Here is a 26,798-nt window from a genome sequence, read left to right as displayed (position 1 = left end):
AGCAACTCTGTAAAAATGGATCTATAAATTGGTACTTAAAGGCAATTTAACTTCTTCCTAGATTTAACTATGATAACTAATTCTGGGGTGTGTTGACATGCCATATGGTAATAGGTATGAGGCTTGGCAAAAAGCACTAATCTGCACATACGAGTGCAATATATTAGGGATACCAGAAATACAAGTCAGAAGCTTGTGGAAGAATACTGCTTTGCTTTGAGATCTTCTGAGCCTGAATTAATGCCATATCCCTGAAAGCTTGTTTTAACTTGCTTTTGTATGAAGTGTATGAATATCACCCCTGAAGTAAGCAACCCCCAAACAATCTGGCCTGTAATTTAGGATTTTCAGCATCTGTGAACACATCAAATGGCTGCTACTGCAGAGCTCTAGGGACTAAATACTGAAATATTAATTACCATTATTTGCATCTGCCTTTGCAGTGAAGAGAACACCACATGATAATTCTTGTGCTTTATTTATGATTATAAATGCCCAGACTCTTCCCTCTCCTAAATTCTTCAGCTTTTATAAACATTAACAGTATGAACTTACAAATGTTTTCAGCAGACTCTGATAGTAAAATAACACTTTTCAGTAAGAGAATTTTATAGGCAGTATTATTCCAAACCACTAGCTTCCATAAACTTGAGGTTGTTATTTTTTCATTGCCATGAGCACATTGCTTATATGTATCAGGTAGCCACTCCAAGACAAGTACCAGCTCCACTTCATAAGTAGTGACCAGGTTGTACTATTATAAAATGTGAGGCTTCAGTCTAGTGTAGCCCAAGTATCAACAGCGCAAGTATTTTTACTGTGGCTGCACAATGGTGGGGGGAAGGGTGAGAGCAGTCATAACTAACAGTTTAAAAAAATAAATTGGAGAGAGCTTTCTTTCTAGAGTGGTAATTTTAACTTCTATAAGTTCATGCCCAAGTACATTCTGCTATTGTAAAAATACGACTTTTTTAACATCTAACTATCTCTACGTTCTCCTTTGCAAAGTGTCACTTAAGTTGATCAGAGACTGCAGTTAGCTTGTGGTGTCAGAGCCCTCGGCAGGTTAAAACATTGACAGTCCATATTAAAATATGCCTGAGTTATTTTCAGGTAAATATCCTATTAACTCTAAATTCCCTGTTGGTTGATGTAGCCCAGAGTTCCATTTCTTTTTTTTAATAAATACATTAATAAAAATATTATGCTTTGATGGATTTCTCAGATAAGGACTGAAGCAAGTCCTTATAAATAGCAGAGTTCATAAACCGTGGGTAGGAGTCTCTGTGCATTAAGGTGTAAATCTGAAGCTGTGCATCATCAAAAGTATGTTGTGATGGTTCCAGCATATTTCGGTTGATAACTTCCCTTACTCTGGAGTCCAGGCTGACCTGTGTATTAAAAAAGCATTTGTTGACATGGGTAATAGCGCACACACTTTTCCAGCTCTACCCACTTAAAGTTTTTTCTCCCTCCCCCCTTCAATCTTCACCCCTCAAACAAAGTGTAAAGGGTCTCAGATATACATAGAATTATCACTTCCAACTTTGGATGCAATTATCTCCTCAAGTAGTGGAATCCTCTCAAAGACAGCCTTACTTTACTGTCTGGAATCCTATTTGTGCTAAATTCTGACGGTACAGCTGGAATTTTTGCTCTTTCTGCTTAATAGTGCAGTGAATTTTTAATTTTGTGTGACTAGTTTTCGTTTCCTTGACAATAAGTGGTGTCTGAGGCTGAATTCATAGCAACTGAATTAACCAGAAAGAAGCTGCAACCTGTAGAAATGTTGTTTAAGCAAATCCTTTTACTAAAAAGCAGGCAGAATTAGACATGAATTGCAAATAGTTATATCATGGTTCCATATGAGAGCGATATTATGAAAATTTAAATTTCAGTGAGGTAGCAATCTCAAAGATATTGTGTTAACAGTTACTAGATTTCAGTAGTGCTTGTATCTGTACACAAGTAGTGCTTTTCCCACCACTGTGGCTAATAAGCTTTTGGCTGATATTTGAGTTTATAGTCCTTCAAAACAAGAAACCAACTAAACAAACTCAACCTTGTTATAGTGTAATGTTCAGTGTATAAAATATTTGCCAATATCAGACTGGTAGATAAAATTAGCAGATATACAAAGCTAAGAAACTTTTATTTATGGTTAACTTTTGCTGTATAGCAGGAGTTCTCAAAACAGGTTATATTTGAGCAATTCCTTTATATTTCATAGCAAATTACAGTTAAAGGTTTTAAATATTTTAAGATCTCCCATTTCTTTTTTACTCCTAAGAAAAAAACCTAGCTTGTTTGGTTATTTAAGCGAGGACAATGCTCTTTGCCCTGTTATGCCTAGGAATTACAGGTGTCTAACATCAGTGTTTTATGGTACCACATCTGCTGCTTTGTTTGTTAATTGGGAAGATGGAGGATAGTTTCAACCATGGCACCCTGATGCCTTCACTTTTTAAGTCTCCATTAGTAGTAGGCTTGGAAGGATTAGATTTTTATCAGTAAATGTAGGTAAGCATCAATTTCACTGTTTACACAAACCAAAATTTCCGTCTGATCAAAATTTACAGATAGGCAAAGTAAGAAAAATGCTGCTTGAGAACTTAGAGTTGAATTTAAGGAAATGTCCTTTGTATATTTCGATATGCATGTTGACATTGTGTGTTTTAATAGTTATAAAGCATTAGCTTTTTGAGCCCCAGGGTCTGCTGTCATTAAATAATTGTCTGCCCCGACATAATTTTCTGCAACTGTGAAAATGTAAATGGATAAAAATTGAAAAATGCTTAAAACCTATAATATTGCAGAAGTGCGAAAATGTAAATAAAAATTAAGCTTAAAATAGATATTATCTCAGTTATAAACAAACAATCAAATTCTGCCAAGCCTAATTATTAGCAGTGAACGTCATAAGACCTGTATCCCTTGGTTTAGCTGTCTGTCTTTATTCATGTTACAACCACCACTGTGCAATGCAGAATTAAAGAATGAGCTGTGAAGGGACACACACCTCTTTTGGAGAAAGGATAGAAATATAATCTTCATAGATTAACCTTGCTTTTTCTTCTATGACACTCTTGTTGGATTCCTGCTTTAACTCCTCACAGGCCATCCAGAAAAGCATGTTCTCTTCACTGAATTCTGTTCGGAGGAACTCCCGGAAAGCATTTCTGCCCGCTGGAGTGACCATTAACTTGTCAAATGACTGAGCCCAGGCATTTACTTCTTCAAGAGTAGGAGTGGGACTTGAATGAGAGAATAGAAAAGGAGATATTGATGCTAGTTACTCAAAATTCAGTCACTAGACAAGACATTTGCTCTCACAGAAAGGGGGAAAAAAAGTGAGCTTTACGTGAGTCTAATGCATTGTAGGTTGGACAGTTAACTGATACTCAATACTATCACCCTGCTGTGAAGTAATAGTAAACTTAAGGATTGGAGGATTGTGGCAGATAAAATGTGATCAAATGTTCCGATGACTTACACTAGCTTTATTTTAAAGAAATGCCTGAAGTTAATGTACAAGAAAAAACCTTTATGCAACCCCTGAAGATGTTTTCTAGGCTTCAAATGCACAGTTGTCTTTTTGGTTTATCTGTTTGTTTATCTGTTTGGTTTCTCAGTGTTGCCATTACGGTATAAATATGCGTACAGTGAAGGCCAAGACATTAATACATTTATAGCTGTTACCACAAAAGCTATACTCCTATCTTGGTTTGTATAGGTCCCCGTTATAGCATCTGAGCACCCAGGAAAGGATAGAAAAAGTTAATTAGTTACCTGACTAGTGATAGGATCTATGTTCTCCCTTGTTTATTACTCCTTATTTAAAGGTGGGCACTACCAGTTGGATTGGTTAAGTTTTTCACAAAAGTTATGGCAATGAGGGAGGAAAAAATTAGACTTGTAGGAGAATGGGAGATTCTGCCTTTACTACGTTATTGCTATTGTACCACCATACAGTGGAAGCTATCCCAATACAGAATTTTTTTAAAGTATGGGCTTTGGATCAGGCCATGAATTAAAGAGAGGTTCGAGTGGGAATGTTAGTAACATTCAGCTAGAGATGGCTGAGAATTGAATTTAAACAGGTGGTGCATGGATGGCAGCAGGGGAGTAATTTGTGCATTTCAAACCATTTGCCTTGTAGATTTAGCTGTTATAAATATATATATATAAATGCTCAAAGAAAGAAAAGATACCTCTCCTCACAGTTTGGAATACTCTCTGCTCTGAGTTCATGGGATGTCCTCCTTGCTCTCTCTTCATCTTGATTCCTAACAGTAAGACTGCAAGGTAGCAAACAGATAACTCAGTCAAGTTTATATAAGGAAGAGCTTGAAACTACGTCAAATTGTTGATATTTAATATTTTACACACATTTGGTTTACCTTACCTAAAAGGGATAGAAATTACCTGTACCCTTTTATTTCATGATTCTTCTCGTGCACTGGTTTTACATCAGTGTAAATCCAGCAACCTTAACAAAGCTGCTCCAGTTGCCAGGAGAATTTTGGCTATCCAATGTAGTTTCTCAGTGCAATCTAGAGGGAGTTTGGTATGTGCTTCGGAATGTAAGGTGCAATCCAGAAAACACTAGCATTGTGGACTAACTCTCTGAGTGGGCCTACTCATGGTAATAAATACTATGCTTAATAGTATATGTCTTTACATAGTGTGGCCAGCATTGTAACTGGGACTGTTCATGGTAATAAGCATTAAACTCAGTATTTGCAGGATTAATATGAGGCTTAAATACATGCCAAAATCTCCCCACCGAGGCTCATTGAAAGCTCTCTCAGCACACTTCACTAGAAGCAGGTGTCAAGTCCTGTACCTGGTCAAATTCCAGTGTATTAGTAGTAATTTTCTAGCTCACTTAAATTCCCAGGTGCTTTCAGTTAGAGAACCTATCCTTGTTTCTAGACCTAAAACTTCCAAAGCTTGTGTATTTTCCTTTCACAGAGTGGCTGCTATATTCTGTTTTATAGGGGAGGGGGGAATAAACTGATCTTATTCTCCCTCTCCCTCTGTAAAGCACTTTTGAATTTGTCAGGAGAAAAAGGCACCAAGTATAAGGCACTATCCATAGTGTCACTGGATTTCCAGGCTCTTGCCACACCTGACAAACCAGAGAGCTTGATAGAATTTCTGGGGAATAATTTGAAATCAATTTCTTGGTTTATCTTTAGCTCCATTACATGAAAGAAAGGTATGGTTATCACTTAGATTTATCTATTTCATTTGATCACCTTTTAAACTTATGGCTTATATCTTACCTCCAACTTTGCTACCTGAATTAGTTCTAACATGTTCCTTCCTCAAGCATTTGTCTATAGTCTGCGGAGACCTCCCTGCAGGTCTGTAGAATTTAAAAATGTTAAGGACCAAGCAGTGCAGTTGAAGATTGGGAAGGAGGAGAGATGCTTTGTCTCCTACAAAGTAGTCCACACAGTGGAAAGGTGGAGAACCTTTGCTGGAACCTAGTACAGGGGTCACACTACTCACTGCAGCTCATTTTATGTAATGCCTTCAAATCACTGAGCTTTCTTAATTCACTTTCTCTGTAAAGGGAGAAGCAGCATAATTATAAAGGAACCATAATATCATCTTATCCCCTGAGTCTCATGATTTAAAGAGGAGTGGGGGGAGAGAGGGAGAAGGGCCCAGAGGACCTAATGGTGACCATTGATCCAGTTGGTTTGTTTTTTAAGGTTGTTTTCCCCATAAACAGCAAGAATATGCTTCAGCGTGACATATTTTAGATTGAAGGAGACAAAAGAACAAATGTCTCCATAGGATAGCATTCTGCCTCCTTTGTAATATGCAATATTTATTGTGCCTCACAAAATGGTAGCTACTCCTGCAGAGAGGAAGACTCCCTACAAGTGTAAAAGTGCAGAGCAGAGAGAACAAACTATTTACATAGCTACATCTATCTCAGGCTCCAAAAGGATAACAAGTATGTGACTTAAGTTATAACTGCAGCACAGACTATGGGCATCCAGGCACTGGGACTCATTTCCTAGACCCATAATGGTTCATTCTAATTCTAGTATTGAAAGGGCTGTGAATAGTGAAGTCTCTGCTTCTCAGCCACATGACTCATGTGGACTGTTATTTTTGTTTCTATTCATAATTTTTCAGTGGAAAGCACTTGAGCTATTTTGAGGAAAGACATTCTGTGAATAGGGATTATAAATAGAACATTTAATTGCAGTTTGTTTCGCATTCCTTGCTACTATAAAACAGTTGTTCACAGAAAATTAGAAGTGATTTTAAGGCAGAGAAAAGCTGCTTTGTAGCCTGCACCCAGTTCCCAGGCTATTCTTAAATGGCAATAGGAATTTTAAGCACCATCAAAATTGAGTAATTTCAACACCCCATTGAGGAAATAGCTTGCTTTGTACCATTTTAACACTTACGCTGCTTTTTCTGTGCCTGACAGAGAGTATCAGATAAAAGAGCGGAGGAGTAGTTATCAACAATTCAAAGGAAATAGTGGGAAGTGAAGTTTATATTAATCCATTAAGTCAGTGTACATGAAGTGCTTTTATTTCCTGGGCAATCTATAGCTATGGGTGTATCTTATACGTTTACACCTATGGGCTAAAACCATCCTTAACTCTTTGATTTTACCAGTGTTATTCAGTTGTCAATCCACTGGAACTTGGAGGCTCATTTACTCAGTGGGGTGTGAAAATTATTCAGTTGGTGGTGTTTTCTTATGACCAGATCCAAATGTCTCTCAATCAGTCCTTTCGTGTGAAATTGTCTACACTGGCAAGTTACTGCACAGTAAAGCAGCTTTCTGCGGTATAACTCCCGAGGTGTACACATTGCCAAGCCACTTTGTTGCAGCATTCCAAAAAACCCAACTTGACAAGAGTCGTAAGCCTTACAGTGCAAAGGCTCCAGTGCTGTATTGGCAGTGTACACAAATTACAGCACAGAAGGCAATCAATTGGCCTTCCAAAGTGTCCCATTAATCCCTCAAGTGGATGCTCTGCTCATTGTTGTGAACTTGGCTGGCTGCTCTGAAGGCATGTGCCCCTTCCCTTTCAAAGCTCTGTTTCTGACAGCCCTCATGTGCTGTGCTGATCTGCTCCGGGACAGAAAGCAAACCATTATTGTGGAATGCTTGTGCTGTTGAACGTGGAGGCTGGTTGCTTTCTGCTGCTGTCTGAATTTACAAGACAGCATGCTGACGCACTCTGTCCCCTGAAACACACTGTCTCTGTCTACACACACTCACTCCCCTCCCTCCCTGTCCCACATTCTGTCCCCCCCGCCCTCAGTTGAAAAGCAGCTGGCAATGTAGTAGGATGCCCATGGAACAATGGGATTGGGAAACCTGCATCATGTGACACTGTGCCTGCCCCATGAGGCATTGCAAACCCTTCCCAAAGCACCCTGCAGCCAGTTGCACAGTGGGATAGCTACCACAATGCACTGCTCTCTTTGCCGTTGCAAGAACTGCTAATGTGGATGTGCTCCACCATCACAAGGAGTACAGTGTGGATCCACAACAGTGGTTTAATTCCAGCGTTTTATTAAAGTGGTATAACTTGTGCAGAAACTTGCCAGTATAGACCTACCCAAAATGTGTTGAAACTTCCTTTTGCTGTTATTTATTATACTATGCTATGCAGGACCTTGCACGATGGAACCCCAACCTGGTTGGCCTCTAGGCACTACCACAGTGTAAAAGTTTAAAAAATATTAAATATAAAAAGTATTAAAATATTTCCATATTCTCTGATAACTATTGATATAATTGCTGGACTTATTTTTGCTGATTGCAGGGTGATTAATTTGATAACCAGTATGCTTATGTTCTGAAATCAGGTGCTGTGCAAGCACAAAAAATGATTTTTATAGGATATTTTCTCAGTCTGACATATAAAATGTTAACAGAACAATTCCCATTTATAATAATTGGAGTTGCTCAATTACTGCTTTATACATGAACCAAAGATCTTTTGTAGGTTGAAGTAAACTGTTGCAACAGAGAGTTACTTTTTCCAGTAGATGCAGCCATGTATTCCGCTTAGGGGTGTGTGTAGTGAAGCGGTGCTTGCTCCTTGTGGCTCCCGTTCTCTGGCTATATGAGGTGGCACTGCCTTGACCCCTCTCAGTTCCTTCTTACTGCCCATGGCTGGAGTCAGAGTTCTGTGTGGTTTTTACCTCACAATCCCTTTATTTTTAGTGACTTTTCTAGTTGTATATCGTTAATCAGTACCCATAGGGCAGTGTTAGTATTAGTTAGCTGTAGTTTAAATATTTCCCTGGTGATGACCTCACCAGGGTTTAAACATCCTGTCATGTGGGGGAAGCGATCACCAATAATGATCTTCCCTCCCACCCCCCACGGTGCTTGTTGTGCCTAGGTGAAGCCCACATCAAGGAGTGGTGTTTGATTTGCAGATTGTTCACCAAATGGACTTGGGTGGTGAGGGATCTTCGTCTGAAGCAGCACTTGCTAGAACAGACCATGTGGCCTGCTTTGGCACTGAGGCCCATGTCAAATTGGAGGTCACCCTTGAGTTCTGAGAGAGCTACCACTTTGTGTCCTGGATCTGGCTTGTTTGAAGAGATGGAGTCGTTCCCTGTCGAATGCCCTGAGGAAAAGGTTACATAGGACTGACTGAAGCCACTTCAGGTCACATGGGGACTTATCTTGCTTCTCCAGAAGGAGCATGGATAGAATGCTGGTGCATGGGACAGAGCAGGTCCTGTCAACCACTCCCCAAGTGCTCCTGTGAAAGGAGGTCAAAGACACCATATTGTTGACTCTGGTTCCAGCCCTGGGGCATCCATTGAGTCCAAGACTAACAAGGGCAATGCCGGCACTGGGTGTTTCTGTGTCAGCAGCATAGCAGCCAGCAACAGACATCTACCTTTCTGTCCCAACCTTGCCCTTGGTCCAGAACTTTGCCAGGACTGCATCCTTTATAGCTCCATTGGCTGGGCGGGCTGTTGACCGTGTGGGACTGTCTGCACCATACCCTGCTGTTTCCCTTTCACAGTCAGTGGAAGTGGGGCTGTTGCTGGGCTCAGCACAATGGACCTCCCTGGCACCAGGACCATCTTTGGCACCACTGCAACTGGTGCTGCCGATGTTACCGTGGTGGCACTCACCACCCTCCACTTTGGCACCATCGGTTATCTCAGTACAATTGCCAACTTTGGGGTCAACGCCACTTCTGGCACCAGAAACAATGGAGACATGCTTCATGCTGCCAATACTGTTTCCACTGTCAGCCAAGCTCCCTCTTTTTATTTTGGGCTATACACAAGTTGAACTGGTTGCTTGCACCCTCAGGGCTGGCTCCACTGTTATTCCCTGTAGCCTGGAACTCTTCAGCGTCTGGGTTGGGATCTTCTTCCTCTCACTTTCCATTGCCTGACCCTCAGAGGGGGCTGTTCATGGAGTGTTATGGGTACCAGGATTGGCGCTCATCTCACTGTTGGGACACTGGCCCATGGCCTGGTGCCTACAGGCCATCAATACTTTATATGTACTAATTACTTCTATAGATTCTGTAGGACAATCCTCAGTGGTGGAGGTCCCACTCCTCATCTCAGTTGAAGGTGAGATCACCAAGCAGGTCTGTGGTGGTGACTGTTGATCTGCCACAGGCCCAGGTACTGGTGATCTTTCCCCTGAAAGAGCCTCCAGAATTGTCCCATCTAGGTTCATCAGTCCTGGAGCAGGATCCAGCTCTGGCACAGTTAGCTGCTTCATCTTCATCCTTGGACAATTCCACAGTGCCTGGCTCTTCCTCTACCTCAGTACAGGAGAATTTCAGGCATACCAGCACCTTTTGCAGCACTTGGTTGCATCCCTGGAATTCAAGTGGAGTTTCTGCAGGAGAACAGGTTAGTGGATATCCTGCAGCCATCTTTCCCTGGTAGAGTAGCCCTCCCTATTAATGATGCAGACCTGCTGAGGTCCTCTGGAGCACACCAGCTTTGGCACCACCTGCAGCAAAGCACATGGAGAAGTGCTACTTTATTCCGGTGCAGGGTGTGGAAGTTTTTACTCACATCTGTTCCCAGATTACAGGGTTGTAACTGGTGGATAACAGGGCAGCTTTAAGACCCCTCCCAACGATAAGGACTCTGAATGAGTGGACCTGATGGGCAAGAATATTTACACCTTCTCTTCCTTGCGGATTGCTAACCAGCAGACATGGTTGTCCCAGTACAACTTTGTGAATTGAGTGGCTAAGTCTAAGTTTGCAGACCAGCTGCACAAAGCTGTGACTGAGGAATTTCAGTCATTTGTCACCAAAGGCTGCTTGGTGGCTAAGACTTTGTTGCAGTCCATGCTGGACATTGCAGATACTTTTGGCCTGAGTGATGGCCTCAGTGATGACCATGAGAAGGATTTCCTGGCTGCAGAATTCAGGCATTGTTCCCCATGTGCAACAGGCCATAGAGAATTTGCCCTTCAATGACCAAGCACTGTTTTCAGACAAGATGGATGAGACTCTGAACTCTTTCAAGGGCTCTAGGACTACCTTCCAGTCCTTGGGGGGTGTATATATCAGTAGTGCAGTGGTACCACTATGGTGATCAACAGTAGCAGCAGCAGTATTGTTCACAGTGCACATTTGGGCAGCCTTTCCTCCCCCTCCCCAAGACAGTGGAACTATCCTAGAAAAGGGCAAAGATTCCATAGGAGGAGAAAGTCAGGTCTGGGCTTTGGTCAGTCCACACATGTCCCCCAAGTACCCATTTTGACTCCTTGGTTCAGAGCAGTGTTTGTCATTGCTCGGTTCTCCCCATTACCTCCATTTGGGGACAGGCTGACCCATTTCTACAATGCTTGGGGCTTGATCATGGCAGCTGGGTCCTAAGCACTGTCAGATCAGGCTATGCAATCCAGTTCCCCACCATCCCTTCCCGCCCCTCTTCAGGGACCCTTCTCACAAGGTATTGCTCTTCAAGCAGGTTTGCGGTCTACTGGCTTTGGGAGCGGGGAAGGAGTTCTACCAGAACACTGGAGTCATAGGTGCTATTTCTGATAGTTTCTGGTGCTCAAATCCAGGGGAGGGTTAAGACCCATTCTCAACCTTCACGGTGTCAACAAAAATATCAGATGCATGAGGTTCAAAATGGTCTCTCTATTTACTATCCTCCCCATGTTGTCTCAGAATGATTGGTTTGTTGCTCTGGACCTTCAGCATGTCTACTTTCATGTGGCAATTTTGCCAGGCCACAGAAAATTCCTTCGATTTGTCATAGCAGAGCACCATTATCAGTATATGATGCTTCCATTTGGATTCTCTTCTGTCCAAATGCATGGTCATCTCAGAAAGAAAGAAATCCACATCTTCTCATACCTGTATGACTGGTTACTGAGGGACAGGTCCAGAGAGAAAGTTCTTTCTCACTTCAACATTACACTGCACCTCCTCAGCCAGCTGGGCAGGGTCGGCTCTACCATTTTTGCCACCCCAAGCAAAAAAAAAAAAGCTGCTTGGACTGTGCCGCCCCAAGAATGGACGGAGTGCCGCCCCAGGCACATGCTTCCTCTGCTGTTGCCTGGAGCCGGCCCTGTGTCTGGGTGTCATTCTAAACACTGGGAAGTCAAATATGGTTCCCACTCAGAAAATAGAGTTTACTAGGGCCCTAGTATACTCTACGAGTTTGAGAATATTTCTGCCAACTGGCCATTTTCAGGTAATTCACCATCTTTACCTCGGTCTCCAGCCTCAGCTGGAACTATTTACCATCTGACTCTTTACCCCTATCTTTCTCAACTGGTCCTGGACTCCTTGCAGTGGTGGATGTGTTCAGAGGAGGTTTGCCAGGGTGTCTAGTCCTTACTAACCAGGTCTCTTGTCACTGATGCTTCTCTGATAGGTTGGGGGGCACATGTGGGGTTGCTGAAAGTTGAAGGTTTGTGGTCAGCAGGTGTGCTCACAGCATATGAACATGCTGGAGCATTCAGGGAAGATCAGTCTTCTCCATTGCCATGGTAGCAGGATTCTTAAAAGGGCTTCTTCATCCTCCGGTCTGACAGCCGGTTCCTCTGTGGGACCTTAACACAGTCCTAGCAGCTTTAATGGGACCTCCATTTGAGCCTCTGGCATTGTGTCCCTTTCTGTTGTTGTGGAAAGCAGAGTAATAACATCTGTAAGAAAAGTGTGAGAGTTGCAGGCTCTGATGGCGGAGCCTCCTTATACACAATTGTCTGAAGACAAAGTGACTTTATGATCACACTCAAAATTTTTGTTTAAAGTGGTCTCAGTTTCATTTCAACCAGGCAGTATATTTGCCTGTTATTTCCTAAGCCATTAGAAATTCGTCTCATTAGATGTCAAGTGATGCCTAGCCTTCTATCTGGATAGGACTACGCTGTTTCGGGCTTTGCCTTGCCTGTTTGTACATATGCAAATCATATGAAAAAGCAAGCAGTCTCTTCACAGACTCTCTAAATGGATAAGATCCTGTACCAAGACTGCATATGAAACAACTTCAGCTATGCCTCCTCAATAGGTACAAGCTCATTCTAAGAGCACAAGCTACGTCAGTAGTGTTCCTGAGTGACATCTCAATACTGGACATATACAGGGCTGTCATATGGTTGTCCATACATACATTTATGAACCATTATGTCATCACCGCATCTTCCAGGGTGGATGCAGGTTTTGGTAGGGAGGTCTTGCAAGCCTTGTTTAGGTAGACTGAGCCCAACCTCCCAGGGTTCTGCCTGTGAGTCAGTGAAATACACAGCTGCATCTACTCAAAGAAGAAATAGCTACCTACTGTAACTATGGTTCTTCAAGATGTGGTGCAGATGTGTATTCCATGACCCACCCGCCATGCCCTCTGCATCAGAGTCTAGTCTCTGGGCATTTGAAGCTAAGAAGCTGGGGCGGGGGGCAGGGCTGTGCCACTTCATATAGCTAAGGGAGGGGCTATGGCCATGAGGAACAAGCATCGCTCCTCTATGGGTACTGATAGGCAATATTATCGGGGCATGCACACCTAAGTGGAATACACGTCTATATCACATCTCAAAGAATCACAGTTGCAGTAAGTAACCAGTTAATATACAGGTTGGCCACTTTATTTTTGGACCCAGAAGTTTGCCTACTTTTATCTGAATGTGAGGTAAAGAAGCTTCAAGGACAAAGTCTTCAGTCTTGCAAATCTGAACAGCAAGAGAGATTTATTCTGTTCACAAATAGTGGATCTTAAAAGTGAATGGGTGGAGTGGGGTCGTGGCCACATGCAGTTCCATCGATTTGGTACAGTGTTGCAGATTCACTCAGGAAAAACTATTATCATCACTAACGGTACAGTAAGATACCACTATAGTGTGGCAAATGACTTATCAAGGAAGGAGGATGGCTATTTTAGTTTGTGATCAGACTGACCGACACGCTACTAAAATATGAATTCCTGGAATAAATAGGGGGATGGCAGCCTCATATTTAGTCAAGAAAGCAAAAGCCTGTAGTAAGAGATAAAACTAAATATAGGTAGTGCTGTCTTCTGCCTGCTAGGAGCTGAATGCCCTCAACTCCTACTGGGAGTTCTCCATCTTGCAGGAACTGTCCTTGTACAAGTTAATTTTTAACCTGTTCTTCTGACATCTTCCAGGAACCAAATGTCCCAAAGCTCTGTAGTGATCCTCTCTATATAGTTATTCTATTTTAGTGGGCCTGGACCTTAAATGCAAAACTGGATGTTCTGTCAGGTCACTAACAGCCAATGAGATTTCTCACAGTAAATAAGAACCTCATTGACCGATAGATTTGAACCCACCTTACACTCTTTCATTGCACCTTTCTGTCCTCTCTATTCTAGAGGAATAATTTTAATTTGGCAGTTTATAGCAACTCAGAAAGCCATGGGTGAAAGTAGCCCAATGTTATAACTACCTGCAGTTGGTTATTACTGTTGTTTAGCATTAGTATGTAATACCTTTTAATGGGCAAAGCATCTAAAGATCTGGTGGCTTAAAAAGCTTTCTGCAGTTGCCAGAATCTCATTCTTTACAATACTACTAAACATGGCTATAATCATTCTCATAGAAAGAGACCCTGCACTAATTCACATCTATCTCTACTCCTTATGAACAATTTCCTTTTTTGTTTCTTGAGGTTAAAGCACAAAATCAGGAGTCAGGAGATCTGGGTTCTAAATTCCTACCTCTATCCTAACTTGCTTTGTGTGACACTGGCCATGTCACTCAATGTCTCTGTGTCTCAGTTTCTCTGTCGTAAAATTGGGATAATAATACTTCCATGTCTGAACCATGTTTTTCTACATTTGAGCGAAAATGGATTTTTAATGCAAGGAAGCAAAATTAGGAACTTAACATTGCAGACTAAGTTCATTTAAATTTGCCTTACTGGGCCAAAATTTATAGATTTAGTCTGACTCCAGTATAACACAGGCCATAGAACCCAGCAAGTAATTTCTGTATCAAGACCATAACATCTGTTGGAGCTAGAGCATCTCTTAGGGTGTACACATACCCTATGGCTAGGGCCCTACCAAATTCACGGCCATGAAAAATGTGTCATGGACCATGAAATCTGGTCTCCTCCTGTGAAATCTGTTTTTTTTGTGTGCTTTTATCCTATACCATACAGATTTAATGGGGGAAATCAGCATTTCTCAAATTGGGGGTCCTGACCCAAATGGGGGTTGCCAGGGGGGTGGGATGGTTATTTTAGGAGGGTCTCAGTATTACCATTCTTCTACGCTGCCTTCAGAGCAAGCAGCTGGAGAGCAGCGGCTGTTGGCCAGGTGCCCAGCTCTGCAGGCAGCGCCCCACCAGCAGTAGCACACAAGTAAGGTTGGCAATACCATACCAGGCCACCCTTACTTCTGTGCTGCTGCCATCAGAACCGGGCGGCTGGAGAGTGGTGGCTGCTGACTGAGGGTCCAGCTCTGCGGGCAGCAGCATAGAAATAAGGGTGGCAATACCATGCTGTGCCATCCTTACTTCTGCACTGCTGCTGGTGGCAGCTCTGCATTCAGAGCTGGGATCCCAGCCAGCAGCTGCCGCTCTCCAGCTGCCCAGCTCTGAAGGCAGGGCCACCAGCAGCAGCAGTGCAGAAGTGAGGGTAGCAGTACTGCAACACCCCCTACAATAATCTTGTGGATCCCCCTCCCCCCCCAACTCCTTTTTGGATCAGGACCTCTACAACTACAACACCATGATATTTCAGATTTAAATAGGTGATATCATGACATTTATGATTTTTAAAAACCTATGACCATGAATTTGGTAAGGCCCTAGCTATGGTGCTGCAGCTGTGCCACTGTAATGCTGCAGTGTAGGCACTTCCTACATCGATGGAAGAGGTTTTTCCATCAATATAGTTAATCCACCTTTCCAAGAGGTGGTAGCTAGGTCAACAGAAAAATTCTTCCATCAACCTTAGGAATCTTCTTGGTTCACCAGTGATGCCAACCTAAATGTTCCATTTTCCTTACAACCATCTCCAAGCCTTTTCAGTATAGCTCCTCATGCATAGAGGCCAGTATTTTCAGACTTGGATGCCTGAAGTTGATCCATAGACTTACCAGGAACTGCAGGTGCTTAGTACCTCTGAAAAATCAATGTCCTCTTTGTTTTGTTCCAGTCCAAATCCCTCCTAAAGACTCACTTTTTTCTACAGTGCCCAGAAGACATGACTTAGCAATAATAATTTTTAAATGCTAGTCATTCCCTCTTCTGTGTCTCCCAGTGTGTCTCGTCTTCTCTGTCTTATTTAGGGCTTGTCTGCACTTACCGGGGGATCAATGAGCGGTGATTGATGCATCAGTGGTTGATTTAGCAGGTCTAGTGAAGACCCGCTAAATCTAACACAGATCACTCTCCCATCAACTCCTGTACTCCTCCGTATAGAGAAGAATAAGGGGAGTTGACGGGAGAGCATCTCCCATTGATATTGCATAGTGTGGACCCTGCAGTAAGTAGACCTAAGCTACATCGATTTGAGTTACTCTATTCACGTAACTCAAATTGCGTAGCTTAGATTGACTTTTCCCGTTAGTGTAGACAAGGGCCAGGCCTTAGAATGTAAGCTTTTTTGGTGCTGGGACTGGACTGTTCTGTCTTGTACAACATCAAGCACACGAGTGGTGCTTTAGTAACAAGGAAATTGTTACCATGATGTGTGTGCAGCCTAGAGCAGTGCCAAGAAAAGAACTGCATATCTTTTTATTTAAAGTGCCATCTTAGGCCCTCCTGTCACACACACCCAGCTGATGCTGGTATATAGAACTCTTTTTACATTCTTAATTATTTCAGTGGAAAACCCACAAGAATTGGAGCTGAAAACTGTATCCAGAATTGCAACATAGCCATATTTTTCCTGTTGTTTTAAACTTGTATTATTACCCCAAGTGCTATGTTGTCCTGATCACTGGCCATCACTCACCCCTGTAGGTTTCAGTTGAGACACCAAAAGACATACCATGAGCAGCTGCAACAACAGCACCAACAAAAGCAGCAGGCATTGGAAGCTCGATTCCCAATGCCATGCTGTGCCTGTGTGGAACTTGGTGTCTCCTGGGCCACAGACATCTGCCGTTTGCGCATTTCCATCCGCTCCGATCCCATGGGCTGCGAAAACCAAAATAAGGGGAAAAAATTAACCTCTGCACAAAAGACTCACTAGGTATCATTTAAGGCCAGATTTTCAAAAGAACTCGGAATCTGATGGCTCCCGCTGTTCTCCTTGGAAGCTGCTGGGAAAATCCACTGCTTTGTTGAGGTTCTGTGACAAGGTGTAAAGGCACTCCAGAATGTAAGAGGTTAATAGATTCCTTCCTATAACATGACTGATTTGGGTGGAAAGTGGAAGTGGGTTCAAAGAAGGTTATCATGGGGGTCGTTTATGTTCTCTCTTCTCTCAGCTAGCTGTAGCTGGAAAGCTCCCAGTGGTTATTTTCCAGTAGTGTTGCTAATTTGTTGTGCTTTTGAGTTTTGTTTTTGGAAATAATGCCACCTCTAAGGAAAAAAGGGTGAAATGACCTATAGTTTGGACTTTGATTCTTCCTCCTTTCTTTCCCAGCTGGTGAGTCTCTGCACTGGCTTAGAGGTGTGTAAATGGGAGATGAATGTTTTTAAGAATTTGGGCTCCATTGTCAGTGTTGAAAAATTTAGAAAATCTGTTCCGTAGGCCACCGTAAAGGGGAAAGGCGAAGATCTGACTGACTATCATGGGTCTGACTCTGTGTTCCTTTAACATAGCTTTTCTTTCAAGCAAGATTCAGAGTCTTCGTGGTTTGGGAAGGAAATTACTTTCCTGCTGAGGAGATACAGACATGGGCCAGGCAACATTAAGATTTAAGCAGTCTATTCCCATAACCATAGACCACATGTGATAGTTCATAGTGGGGACAGCATGGGATGCCTCTAGATTGTTCTAGGAAAACTGCTTGGTTCCCTAAGCCTGCAAACATGTCTGTACATGTGCAATTTTAAACATGTGACTAGTCCGTCTGGAGTCACTGCAATTTCTTCCTGTGAGCTTGAACTTATGGTTGGCAGAATTTGGTGTGTGTGTGTGTTCCCTATGAATGACTTGCTGCCTATTGACCTATACCCTATATGTTGACTTCATTACATTGATGAAATATCAAATCCTAAAGGGACAAGTGCACCATACTTCATTATGATTTTAGATGAATTTTGGATACTTAGCTATTTCTCCTCCTGTGAAAAGTGATACTTTTTGGTATTGTTCATTGTAGGTTGCTAAACCTCCCTGCGTCCATCAAAATTGCAGAGGAGTTTAAATACCATTAACAATGGCAGATTTTGGGGAGTTGATCATTGTGATTCAATAACTGGTATGAGACGTTATCTGATGAGCTGGAGAGCATCATGTTAAAATCATCTCTCTCTGTGTTCAGATATATTTATGCAGGACTATGGTGGCAAGAAAGGTGCTCAATCCATATGCAGCAGGCATTGCTACAAAATCATGTATATAAAAGAGTGCAGGTTATTCCAACTCAATGCAGCATTAATTCATGATCAATGCTTTTTTTGATGTTCCTTTTACTGATGGCATTATATAGGTTAGTATTCTTTTTGTTTTGTTTTGGCTAGAACCATCTCCTTGTCCAAGGGAAAATGTGTATGTCATGCACAGCAGCAGAGGCACCTATTTTGTAGGATAACATCAGACCAGCATAGCTAAGATATTTTTTTCACATCTTAGCTCATATATAATAGGGAGAAAACACACAGAATGATGCCCCATTATGGATCTGCTCCCTTTGACAACCAGTCCCTAAATGACCAAAAATCTAAAACATAAGCAAGAATGGTTTCAGAGTAGCTTCCCAAAATACCAGCTTGATAATTTTAAAGTATGAAAGAATAAATATGAAAAGGAAAATACATCTGTACATTCTTATTTCTTTATTGCTTAGATTTCAAGTTCATTACAGTAGAAGGAAATACTGAATATTTTCAGCTTTCTTCTCAGTACCTATTTTAGAAAAACAAAGCATGTTTGTGCTTACAATAAAAAGTAATTATAAACAAAACATTACAGGAGACAATAGTATATCTGACGTATTCCCAGCTCCTGGTAGGGAGTAAACATTTTCTTATTATCAATTAGAAAAGTTTAATTTATAATTGGAATCAAATGAGTGCTATTTATCCAGCTTTGTTTAGTAGATGTTTTATGCGGCTTCTGTGCACATAAATACCTCTAACCCACTTTACAACTGAATTGATATATGATCTGATTAGGAGAGCTAGTCTTCTGTTTTGTTTTTTGTGTTTGGAGGGGGAAGGGCATAGGAGAAAGAGGTGAATAAGTCAATGTACCTATTCACCCACCCCAAATATCTCCTATTTCAAAGAATCCTTATTTGGATCTATTATATTTAAAAAATTATAATTTTAGATTTTTACTATTTTAGATTTATTATCCTTTCAGATTAATTTCTTTTGCAAGATATTCTCTGGTATACTTCAGTGTGAGGGAGGAGCATGTAAGCATCTCTGTAGCAAATGCCTCCTCGCACCTCCCCACAATAGTGGTTTGTTTATAATGTAGCTTGTGAAGTGCTCACTCTAACAAAGGATATTTGGAAGCTGTAGAGCTTTATGAATGTAAAGCCAATATTCATCCTATGTGATTTATACCCCAGTTTATAGTTTATGAAGGGTTGAGGAGGAAAAAGGAGGAGGAAAAAATAAAGGTACAATTTGGCATCTCATTTAAGCTCTACGCTTCATTAGCAGATGTACACACTGAAACGTTAGCTTTCCCTTTAAATATGAAGTAATTTTCTTGCTCAAGTTAAATGATTTTTGTAAATATTTCCAAATGACAACATGCCTTTTTAAGATGGCACAAAAGTGTTTAAAAAGTATGTGGAGACCAAAAGTAGAAGTTCCTGCAAGAACGTAACTATTGGTTTAAAGATGACTAGTACAAAGCAGTTACTTTGTTTTAAGGAAAGTCCAATGAATAGTGCACCTGCAGCTCTTTTGGGAATCAACAGCAGTTGTGTGCATGCAAATGACAAGATGATTGGGTCTCTTAATATTCTTAACACCACTTTGGTTTTAGAAATGAACTGAACTGTAATAAAGCAGGTGGCATTATACATCACTTCATTCTCGCTTACTTTGGTCACTAAAGCATTCTAAATACAAAAGATCTCTTAAATCAAAGCTGTCTTTCATAGTCACATTTCTGAGCAGATCCTCTCTGTAAAACAAAATGCCTACCTCTCCATTATCACAATATTATTATTAGTCTGTGTTATAGTAGTGCTTAGAGGCTTAAACTGAGATTGGGCCCTATTATGCTCAGGGCTATACAAATGCAGTAAAAGACCGTCCTTGCCCCCCAAAGAGCTTACAATCTACAGTCCGGGAGGGAGGATGAAGGGGAAACCGAGGCAGAGAGAGATGATGTGACTTGTCCAAAGACACCCAGCAAGGAAAAGGGAGAGCTAGGAATAGACTCCAGGAAGGAAATCCTGGCTCCATTAGTCAATGGAAGTTTTATGACTGATTTCAATGGAGCCAGGATTTCACTTTATTTTCTGGACCATGCTGATTCTGACTACTATCACAGTGACAATCTGACCCTTTTCAGATAGAGCAATAGTTTGATTCCAAGCCACATCAACCTCAGAATGCCTGGATCAGGTCTGCGGCCATTTGCTGTATTGTTTTCAGAGAAAAGTTGATTTTATATAGGGTCTCAGCTATCATGGTGATAGGGCCAAGATAGATATATCAGTTGTTCCACCAAGTATTGTATGTAGGAATCTACAAAAGAAAGTCAAACTTTATATTCTATGTGTAAATGTCAATGTTAGCAATGGGCCAGAGACACAATCTTACATATGGACACCTTACATTTTGAAGAACTTTGACTCTGAATCTGAATGCAGAAGCTCAAACCTATCTTTAATCTGATTTAGTAGCATTTTACACCCAGTTTGCACTGGAGTAAATGACCACACAAAGTGCAAGGCATAGGAGAAGCAGGTCCTTCATTTCTTCTTCAAACTCCTCTGCTCTGCTGATTCAAAAGAGCAGGTATCTCACTTTAGGGAGGGGAAAAAAATGTGTGCCCCACTATACTCCTTCTTCAAAGCTCAATCAGCCATATAAAATGTATAAGTCTTTCAGGTCAAACAAATGCTATTATAAGAACATAAGAATGGCCATACCGGGTCAGACCAAAGGTCCATCTAGCCCAGTATCTGTCTACCGACAGTGGCCAATGCCAGGTGCCCCAGAGGGAGTGAACCTAACAGGCAATGATCAAGTGATCTCTCTCCTGCCATCCATCTCCATCCTCTGATGAACAGAGGCTAGGGACACCATTCTTACCCATCCTAGCTAATAGCCATTTATGGACTTAGCCACCATGAATTTATCCAGTCCCCTTTTAAACACTGTTATAGTCCTAGCCTTCACAACCTCCTCAGGTAAGGAGTTCCACAAGTTGACTGTGCGCTGCATGAAGAAGAACTTCCTTTTATTTGTTTTAAACCTGCTGCCTATTAATTTCATTTAGTGACCCCTAGTTCTTGTATTATGGGAATAAGTAAATAACTTTTCCTTATCCACTTTCTCAACATCACTCATGATTTTATATACCTCTATCATATCCCCCCCTTAGTTTTCTCTTTTCCAAGCTGAAGAGTCCTAGCCTCTTTAATCTTTCCTCGTATGGGACCCTCTCTAAACCCCTAATCATTTTAGTTGCCCTTTTCTGAACCTTTTCTAGTGCTAGAATATCTTTTTTGAGGTGAGGAGACCACATCTGTACACAGTATTCGAGATGTGGGCGTACCATGGATTTATATAAGGGCAATAATATACTCTGTCTTATTTTCTATCCCCTTTTTAATTATTCCTAACATCCTGTTTGCTTTTTTGACCGCCTCTGCACACTGCATGGACATCTTCAGAGAACTATCCATGATGACTCCAAGATCTTTTTCCTGACTTGTTGTAGCTAAATTAGCCCCCATCATGTTGTATGTATAGTTGGGGTTATTTTTTCCAATGTGCATTACTTTACATTTATCCACATTAAATTTCATTTGCCATTTTGTTGCCCAATCACTTAGTTTTGTGAGATCTTTTTGAAGTTCTTCACAATCTGCTTTGGTCTTAACTATCTGTTAGCTCCTCAGCTGACTCTGGTGGAGCTGTTCTGACTTACACCAACAGAGAATCTGACTCACTTGTGCTAAAGGATCACTAATGTGATTACTGAGAGATGTGGTATCTATTACTGAGAGGGCAGCTTTAGTGAATGACCTTATTTACAAGCAGTTATCACTTTTTGAAAGAGTTACACTTTGGGTTGAAATTCATGCCAAAAGTGCAGAGCTGGAATGTTGTTTTAAAATTCCCTTTGGTCTTGTTTAGTCTATTCAAGGGGTGGGTAGCTCTCTTGTGCTCCTACTGTTCAAAAATGCTTATATAATGCCAACATCATGTTTTCTGTGACCTTAGTCATCACTGAGCATAACAGTCTCTGACATATTTGAAGTTCTTTTGACAAATAAGATAACGAGGCAATTCTCAGTTCCAGCCTGGCTTTTTGGCAGGATGAAACATAAATGAGGTAAAATAGTCCCTGGTGATGTGATGTAGAACTGGTAGACTGCTTCCCCCTCCCTCATCCTCAGCAAAGCCAGGGGTGAGGGTGTGTAGCAAGAGTTCACTGCATTCCACTTATTTTCTGTTGCAGCAGTCTAAATTAGAGCAGCCTGGAGGCTGCTCTAGCATGCTGGGGACAGAATCACTCTCTGGATAGCCCTCAATACAGATTTTAAGGTGAGAAGGGACAGTTATGCTCTTCTAGTCTAGTGTAATAGAAGCCATAGAATTTCACTCAATGATTCCTACATCTAACTTGTAATTAAACTAGAGCATTGTTGAAGCAACAGCTGATAGTCCAAGTTTCTGTACTGAGCATAACTCCTACAGAATGGAGAGCTGGACTCAAGTGTTTGAAAATCACATAGTGTGCATACACAGAACAATCTTTTATAATTTTGTAGCCAGGTATGGTGATATGCTATATTGCTGGGTGAATGTACCTCTATCAAGTTTAGCAGCTGAGATTAATTAAAACTGATTGAGAACAGCTAAATTTAAGAAAGGACCACCAAAATAAATGCAATATCGTGGTTGATATTTTCTACAACCATAAATTAGGAAATAAAAAGTTTTTAAAGGAATGTCAGTTCAAATACTGTTCTGAGATATTTTCCTTCACCGCTGATGGAACAGTTGTCTTCAATTGCTCCAACAACTTTTCATGTAAGTGACCAAGTTGACCAATTCTTCCAATTCACACATCTAAGGCTGTGGCTGGTAGATTTTCACCATTCAAAGATGTGACATGACTCCTGATGATTACCACAGGGATGGTACGGGGGAGAGTTTTTTACACTGCAGTTCATATGCTATGGCACTTGATTAGGCTTTCATCACAGTTATGTAGAGTGAAAGCCTGGTCCCAGTGAACTCAATGGCAAAATTCCTACTGACTTTAATTGAGTAAGGGGTTCACGTCTAGACTGAAAATACATGTCTTGTGTGTGCAAGAGAAAGTTACCATGTACCTACAGGCAGGGGCGGCTCTAGGCACCAGCAAAACAAGCTGGTGCCTAGGGCGGCCAAATCTAGGGGGCGGCAGGCTGCGCCGGCGGACCTGCCGCAGTCATGCCTGCGGGAGGTCCACCGGAGCCCCGGGACGACCGGACCTGCCGCAGGCATGACTGCGGAGGGAGCGCTCGTCCCGCGGCTCGGCTGGACCTCCCGCAGGCATGCCTGCGGCAGCTCAAGCGGAGCCGCGGGATCCGCGAACCGTCCGCAGCCGCGGGGGGTCCAGCCGGGCCACGCGGGACCAGCGGACCCTCTGCAGTCATGCCCGTGGGAGGTCCGCTGCTCCCGCGGCTCCAGGGCGCCTCCCGCGCATGACTGCTTGGGGCGGCCAAAACTGTAGAGCCGCCCCTGCCTACAGGATCAACAAGAGGGAAGTTTCCTTGAAGATGACCTGCAAAAACTGCTCCCTAAGGACCAACAGTATTACATTCACCATGGCGCTGTTCACATACACAATAATTTCAACCAGGAGATCAGGGTCCTAACTACTTGGCTCACACTCCTTTGGCCTTGATGTTTCTCTGGCAGTTTTTTGGAAGACATATCAGTACCCAGCGACAGTGTGACTAACTTTAATTTAAAAAAAAAAATTTCACCATTTATCCAGCCAATGCAAGGACAGTATTACCTTTCCTAGGGCCCCACATTTGCTGTAGGGAAAAATCCTTTAAAGGAAGTTTCAGAAAGGCTGGGGAATCCATGGCTCTAATGGGGATGAGAGGGGCACTGGCATTCCAGATCCAGTACAAAAGCAAAGTGCTGCTACATGGATGGTCTGCATCAGATCCTGTAAGATCGATGCAGAACCCGTAGGCTCTGGGGACCCACAGCTACTCACAGAGGAACAATTAAACAATCTGGGAGTGCCTCAGCACAGAGAATTTCAGTGTTTTCCTCCCCATAACCCCCCTCTGTTGGCTTCACCAAGGGAATGGGTGATTTGACCCAGGCCTATAAAAACAGTTTCTATGATAGAATGCCTGGACAGAATGCCTGGCTGGAGGAAGATTTTTGAACACTGTCTAGAATTAATGTTTATATTCTTTGTTTTTGGATATATTTTCATTATATGTTCCGATTACAAGTTACACATCTACCACTTGCAGCCAGTTCATATTTTAACTTCAGTAAACTAAGATGGTCTAGACAATATGGAAAGTTTGTGTTTCCTGCTGTTAAATCATGCAGTTTTGTTATATTTGTGTGTAATGCTGCAGCTGCTAATTAGGGTATGAGTGAGATAATGTTGACTGAATTATGCAGGTGGTGTGAAAGGGTTTAAGCTTATCAGCAGATAAGCTACTGTATATGATCTTTTAATCAGTGATGAGACTAGCAGTAGATATTAATCAGGAGGAATTATTCATTTGTGATCCTGTTGCTACAGTACACCGAATCAATGGCTGGTATTTTGTAAAGGTTATTTTTCCACAAGGGTATTTGGGGAGGAAAAAATAGTTTGGGCAATGGGCCCAATTCTGCTCTCATTGAAGTCAATGGAAACTTTGCCACTGACTTCTGGATGGATTGGGCCATAATACTTATTTTCCAACCTCAGATCTTCTGAACAATGAAAAATTTCAATTAGAAATAGCATTTTGTGGAAATTGTTGTCTTTGAATAGTTTATGAAAAATTGACAATACATACAAGTAGCAACATATGCAACTTCAACATGAGCTAAAACAAGGGTTCTCAGATTTTTGTACTGGCGACTCCTTTCACACATCTGCATCTGAAGAAGTGGGTATTCACCCACGAAAGCTCATGCTGCAGAACGTCTGTTAGTCTATAAGGTGCCACAGGATTCTTTGTTCCTTTCACACAGCAAGCCTCTGAGTGCAACCCCCCCTTATACATTAAAAACACTTTTAAATATATTTAACACTATTATAAATGCTGGAGGCAAAGCGGGGTGTGGGGTGGAGGCTAACAGCTTGCGCCCCCCATCTAATAACCTTGTGATCCCCTGAGAGGTCCCGACCCCCAATTTGAGAACCCCTGATCTAAAATAATCTAGAGATGAAAGGGGAATGTTGTGGAATAGAGAATTCATAGTGTTTTGCATTGTTCAGGAAGTGTTTCCAATATAGCAGTGTGTGACTCTACCCTGAGAATTTCATGCACAACTGTAACACCTAAGTGGGGAAAGCAGCAGGAAACATCACCTCTACACCCATAACAGTTTCAAGAGTCTGCCCAATGTCTTTCTTGCCCTGCAGCACTGTGGAAATGCCAATTTTATCTGTGTAAAAGTGTTTACAGGAAAGCTAAAAATGTTTTAAAATGAAAGTCTATCAAAATTCAGCACTATGACCAAGATTAAGAGCTTGTGATGACTGACGGACTTTGAAAACTTTATAGCTCTCAGAGGGAAAGTACACATTTGTTTGATAGAGATGTAAAGAGTTAAACCTGGTGATCAGCATACAAACCAAGTGAATGGATTATATGCTAAGGAAAATTACCATGTGCATAAGAAGTGCAGAGTAGAGAGATTGAGTGCAGAATTCTCACTCCTGATTTCCAGTAGTGTGAAATAACCTGTGCTCATCTTGGCTACAACTGCTTTTGTGGGTGATTGGGAGGAGTAGGGGTGCCCCCTCCGTCCCTCCACAGGGTCCGAGATTTATGGACTAGCATTCTACACAGAGCCGCTGGGCATGACCCTATCCCTGTCTCTAAATTGCTCGTTACTCCCTTCATATTGCAGCATTCCAAGCCAGAGCTCTATTTTGCAGGGTGCAGTGGAGGTGTAGGAAACTCACACAAACTATCACCTGCCATAGAAGGCTTCTCAGTGTTTGGTCTCTTAGCTAGAGGCTTTGGAGCCTGTCACCTGAAGATCATCTTTTCAGATCAGGTTAGTGACCAAAACTAGGTACTGAGTGCAATCCATTGATCGGTAAGTGATTTATATGAAATGAGTTGGCCTCCATTCATTTCTTGGTCAATGGGGAGAACACATCACAAAAACTGACATCAGGTTTGGTAACAGGCTTGCAGACAAGGGTGGAAATTAGCAGAGATGTTAAAGCCAGAATGGCCTTGAAATTAGAACCTTTCCCCCTGAAGACAAGAGGGGAACCTGATGCTGCTCCTGTCACCAATGCAGTGCTTGTTCTGTAGCTCAAATTAACTTCAGCCTTCAGTGTGTGTCAATCCAGCAGCATTTTTAAACATCACATTCACATACACACATTCAGCAAACAGCACCTTCTGTACAGAGCAGATTTGGATTTACCATAGACATGGATGTAGCACTCAATTATCACTGGACTGGAAAATTTTGTTTGACCAGCTCTTGTTTTTATGCTCAATGAAACTGAGCATAAATTGTTTTTAGCCCTATGGCCTGATCCAGAAACGTGCTCAAGTATATGCTGAAGTTTAAGAATGTGAATAATCCCACTCATGGTCTTAAATTTAAACATATCCTTAAGAGCCTTGCTGTATATGGGTCTAAATGTGTAGCTCTCAGTAATGATGTTAGATTTCATTTGCCTTGGTTTATTCCCTTCCTACTATCCCTAGGGCCGGATTAACTCTCCCGTGGGCTCAGGGCTATTACATTTTGTGAGGCCCCTGTATACAAGTCTTTTCCCTGGAAGGGAGTTTGGTGCAGGAGGGGG

General features: G+C 41.9%; 1 protein-coding gene across 1 annotated transcript in view; it reads right to left on the bottom strand.

The window, feature by feature from the left end:
- Positions 1-494: 494 nt before the first annotated feature.
- The window catches only part of RGS20 (regulator of G protein signaling 20), a 39,180-nt gene continuing 12,876 nt past the window's right edge, over positions 495-26,798 (bottom strand). Inside the window, exons 2-5 of the mRNA XM_039521186.1 lie at positions 16,464-16,612; positions 4,212-4,298; positions 3,020-3,254; positions 495-1,391 (exon numbers count right to left, since the gene is read on the bottom strand). Coding sequence (XP_039377120.1) covers positions 1,203-1,391; positions 3,020-3,254; positions 4,212-4,298; positions 16,464-16,609 — 657 coding nt within the window. The 5' untranslated portion in view covers positions 16,610-16,612 and the 3' untranslated portion in view covers positions 495-1,202. The remainder of the gene's footprint in view (positions 1,392-3,019; positions 3,255-4,211; positions 4,299-16,463; positions 16,613-26,798) is intronic.

Source organism: Mauremys reevesii, linkage group 2 (genome assembly GCF_016161935.1).
Source record: "Mauremys reevesii isolate NIE-2019 linkage group 2, ASM1616193v1, whole genome shotgun sequence".
NCBI classification, from domain to species: Eukaryota; Metazoa; Chordata; order Testudines; family Geoemydidae; genus Mauremys; species Mauremys reevesii.
The sequence above is the reverse complement of the archived record's forward strand: the minus strand, read 5'-3'. Positions and strand labels throughout refer to the sequence as shown.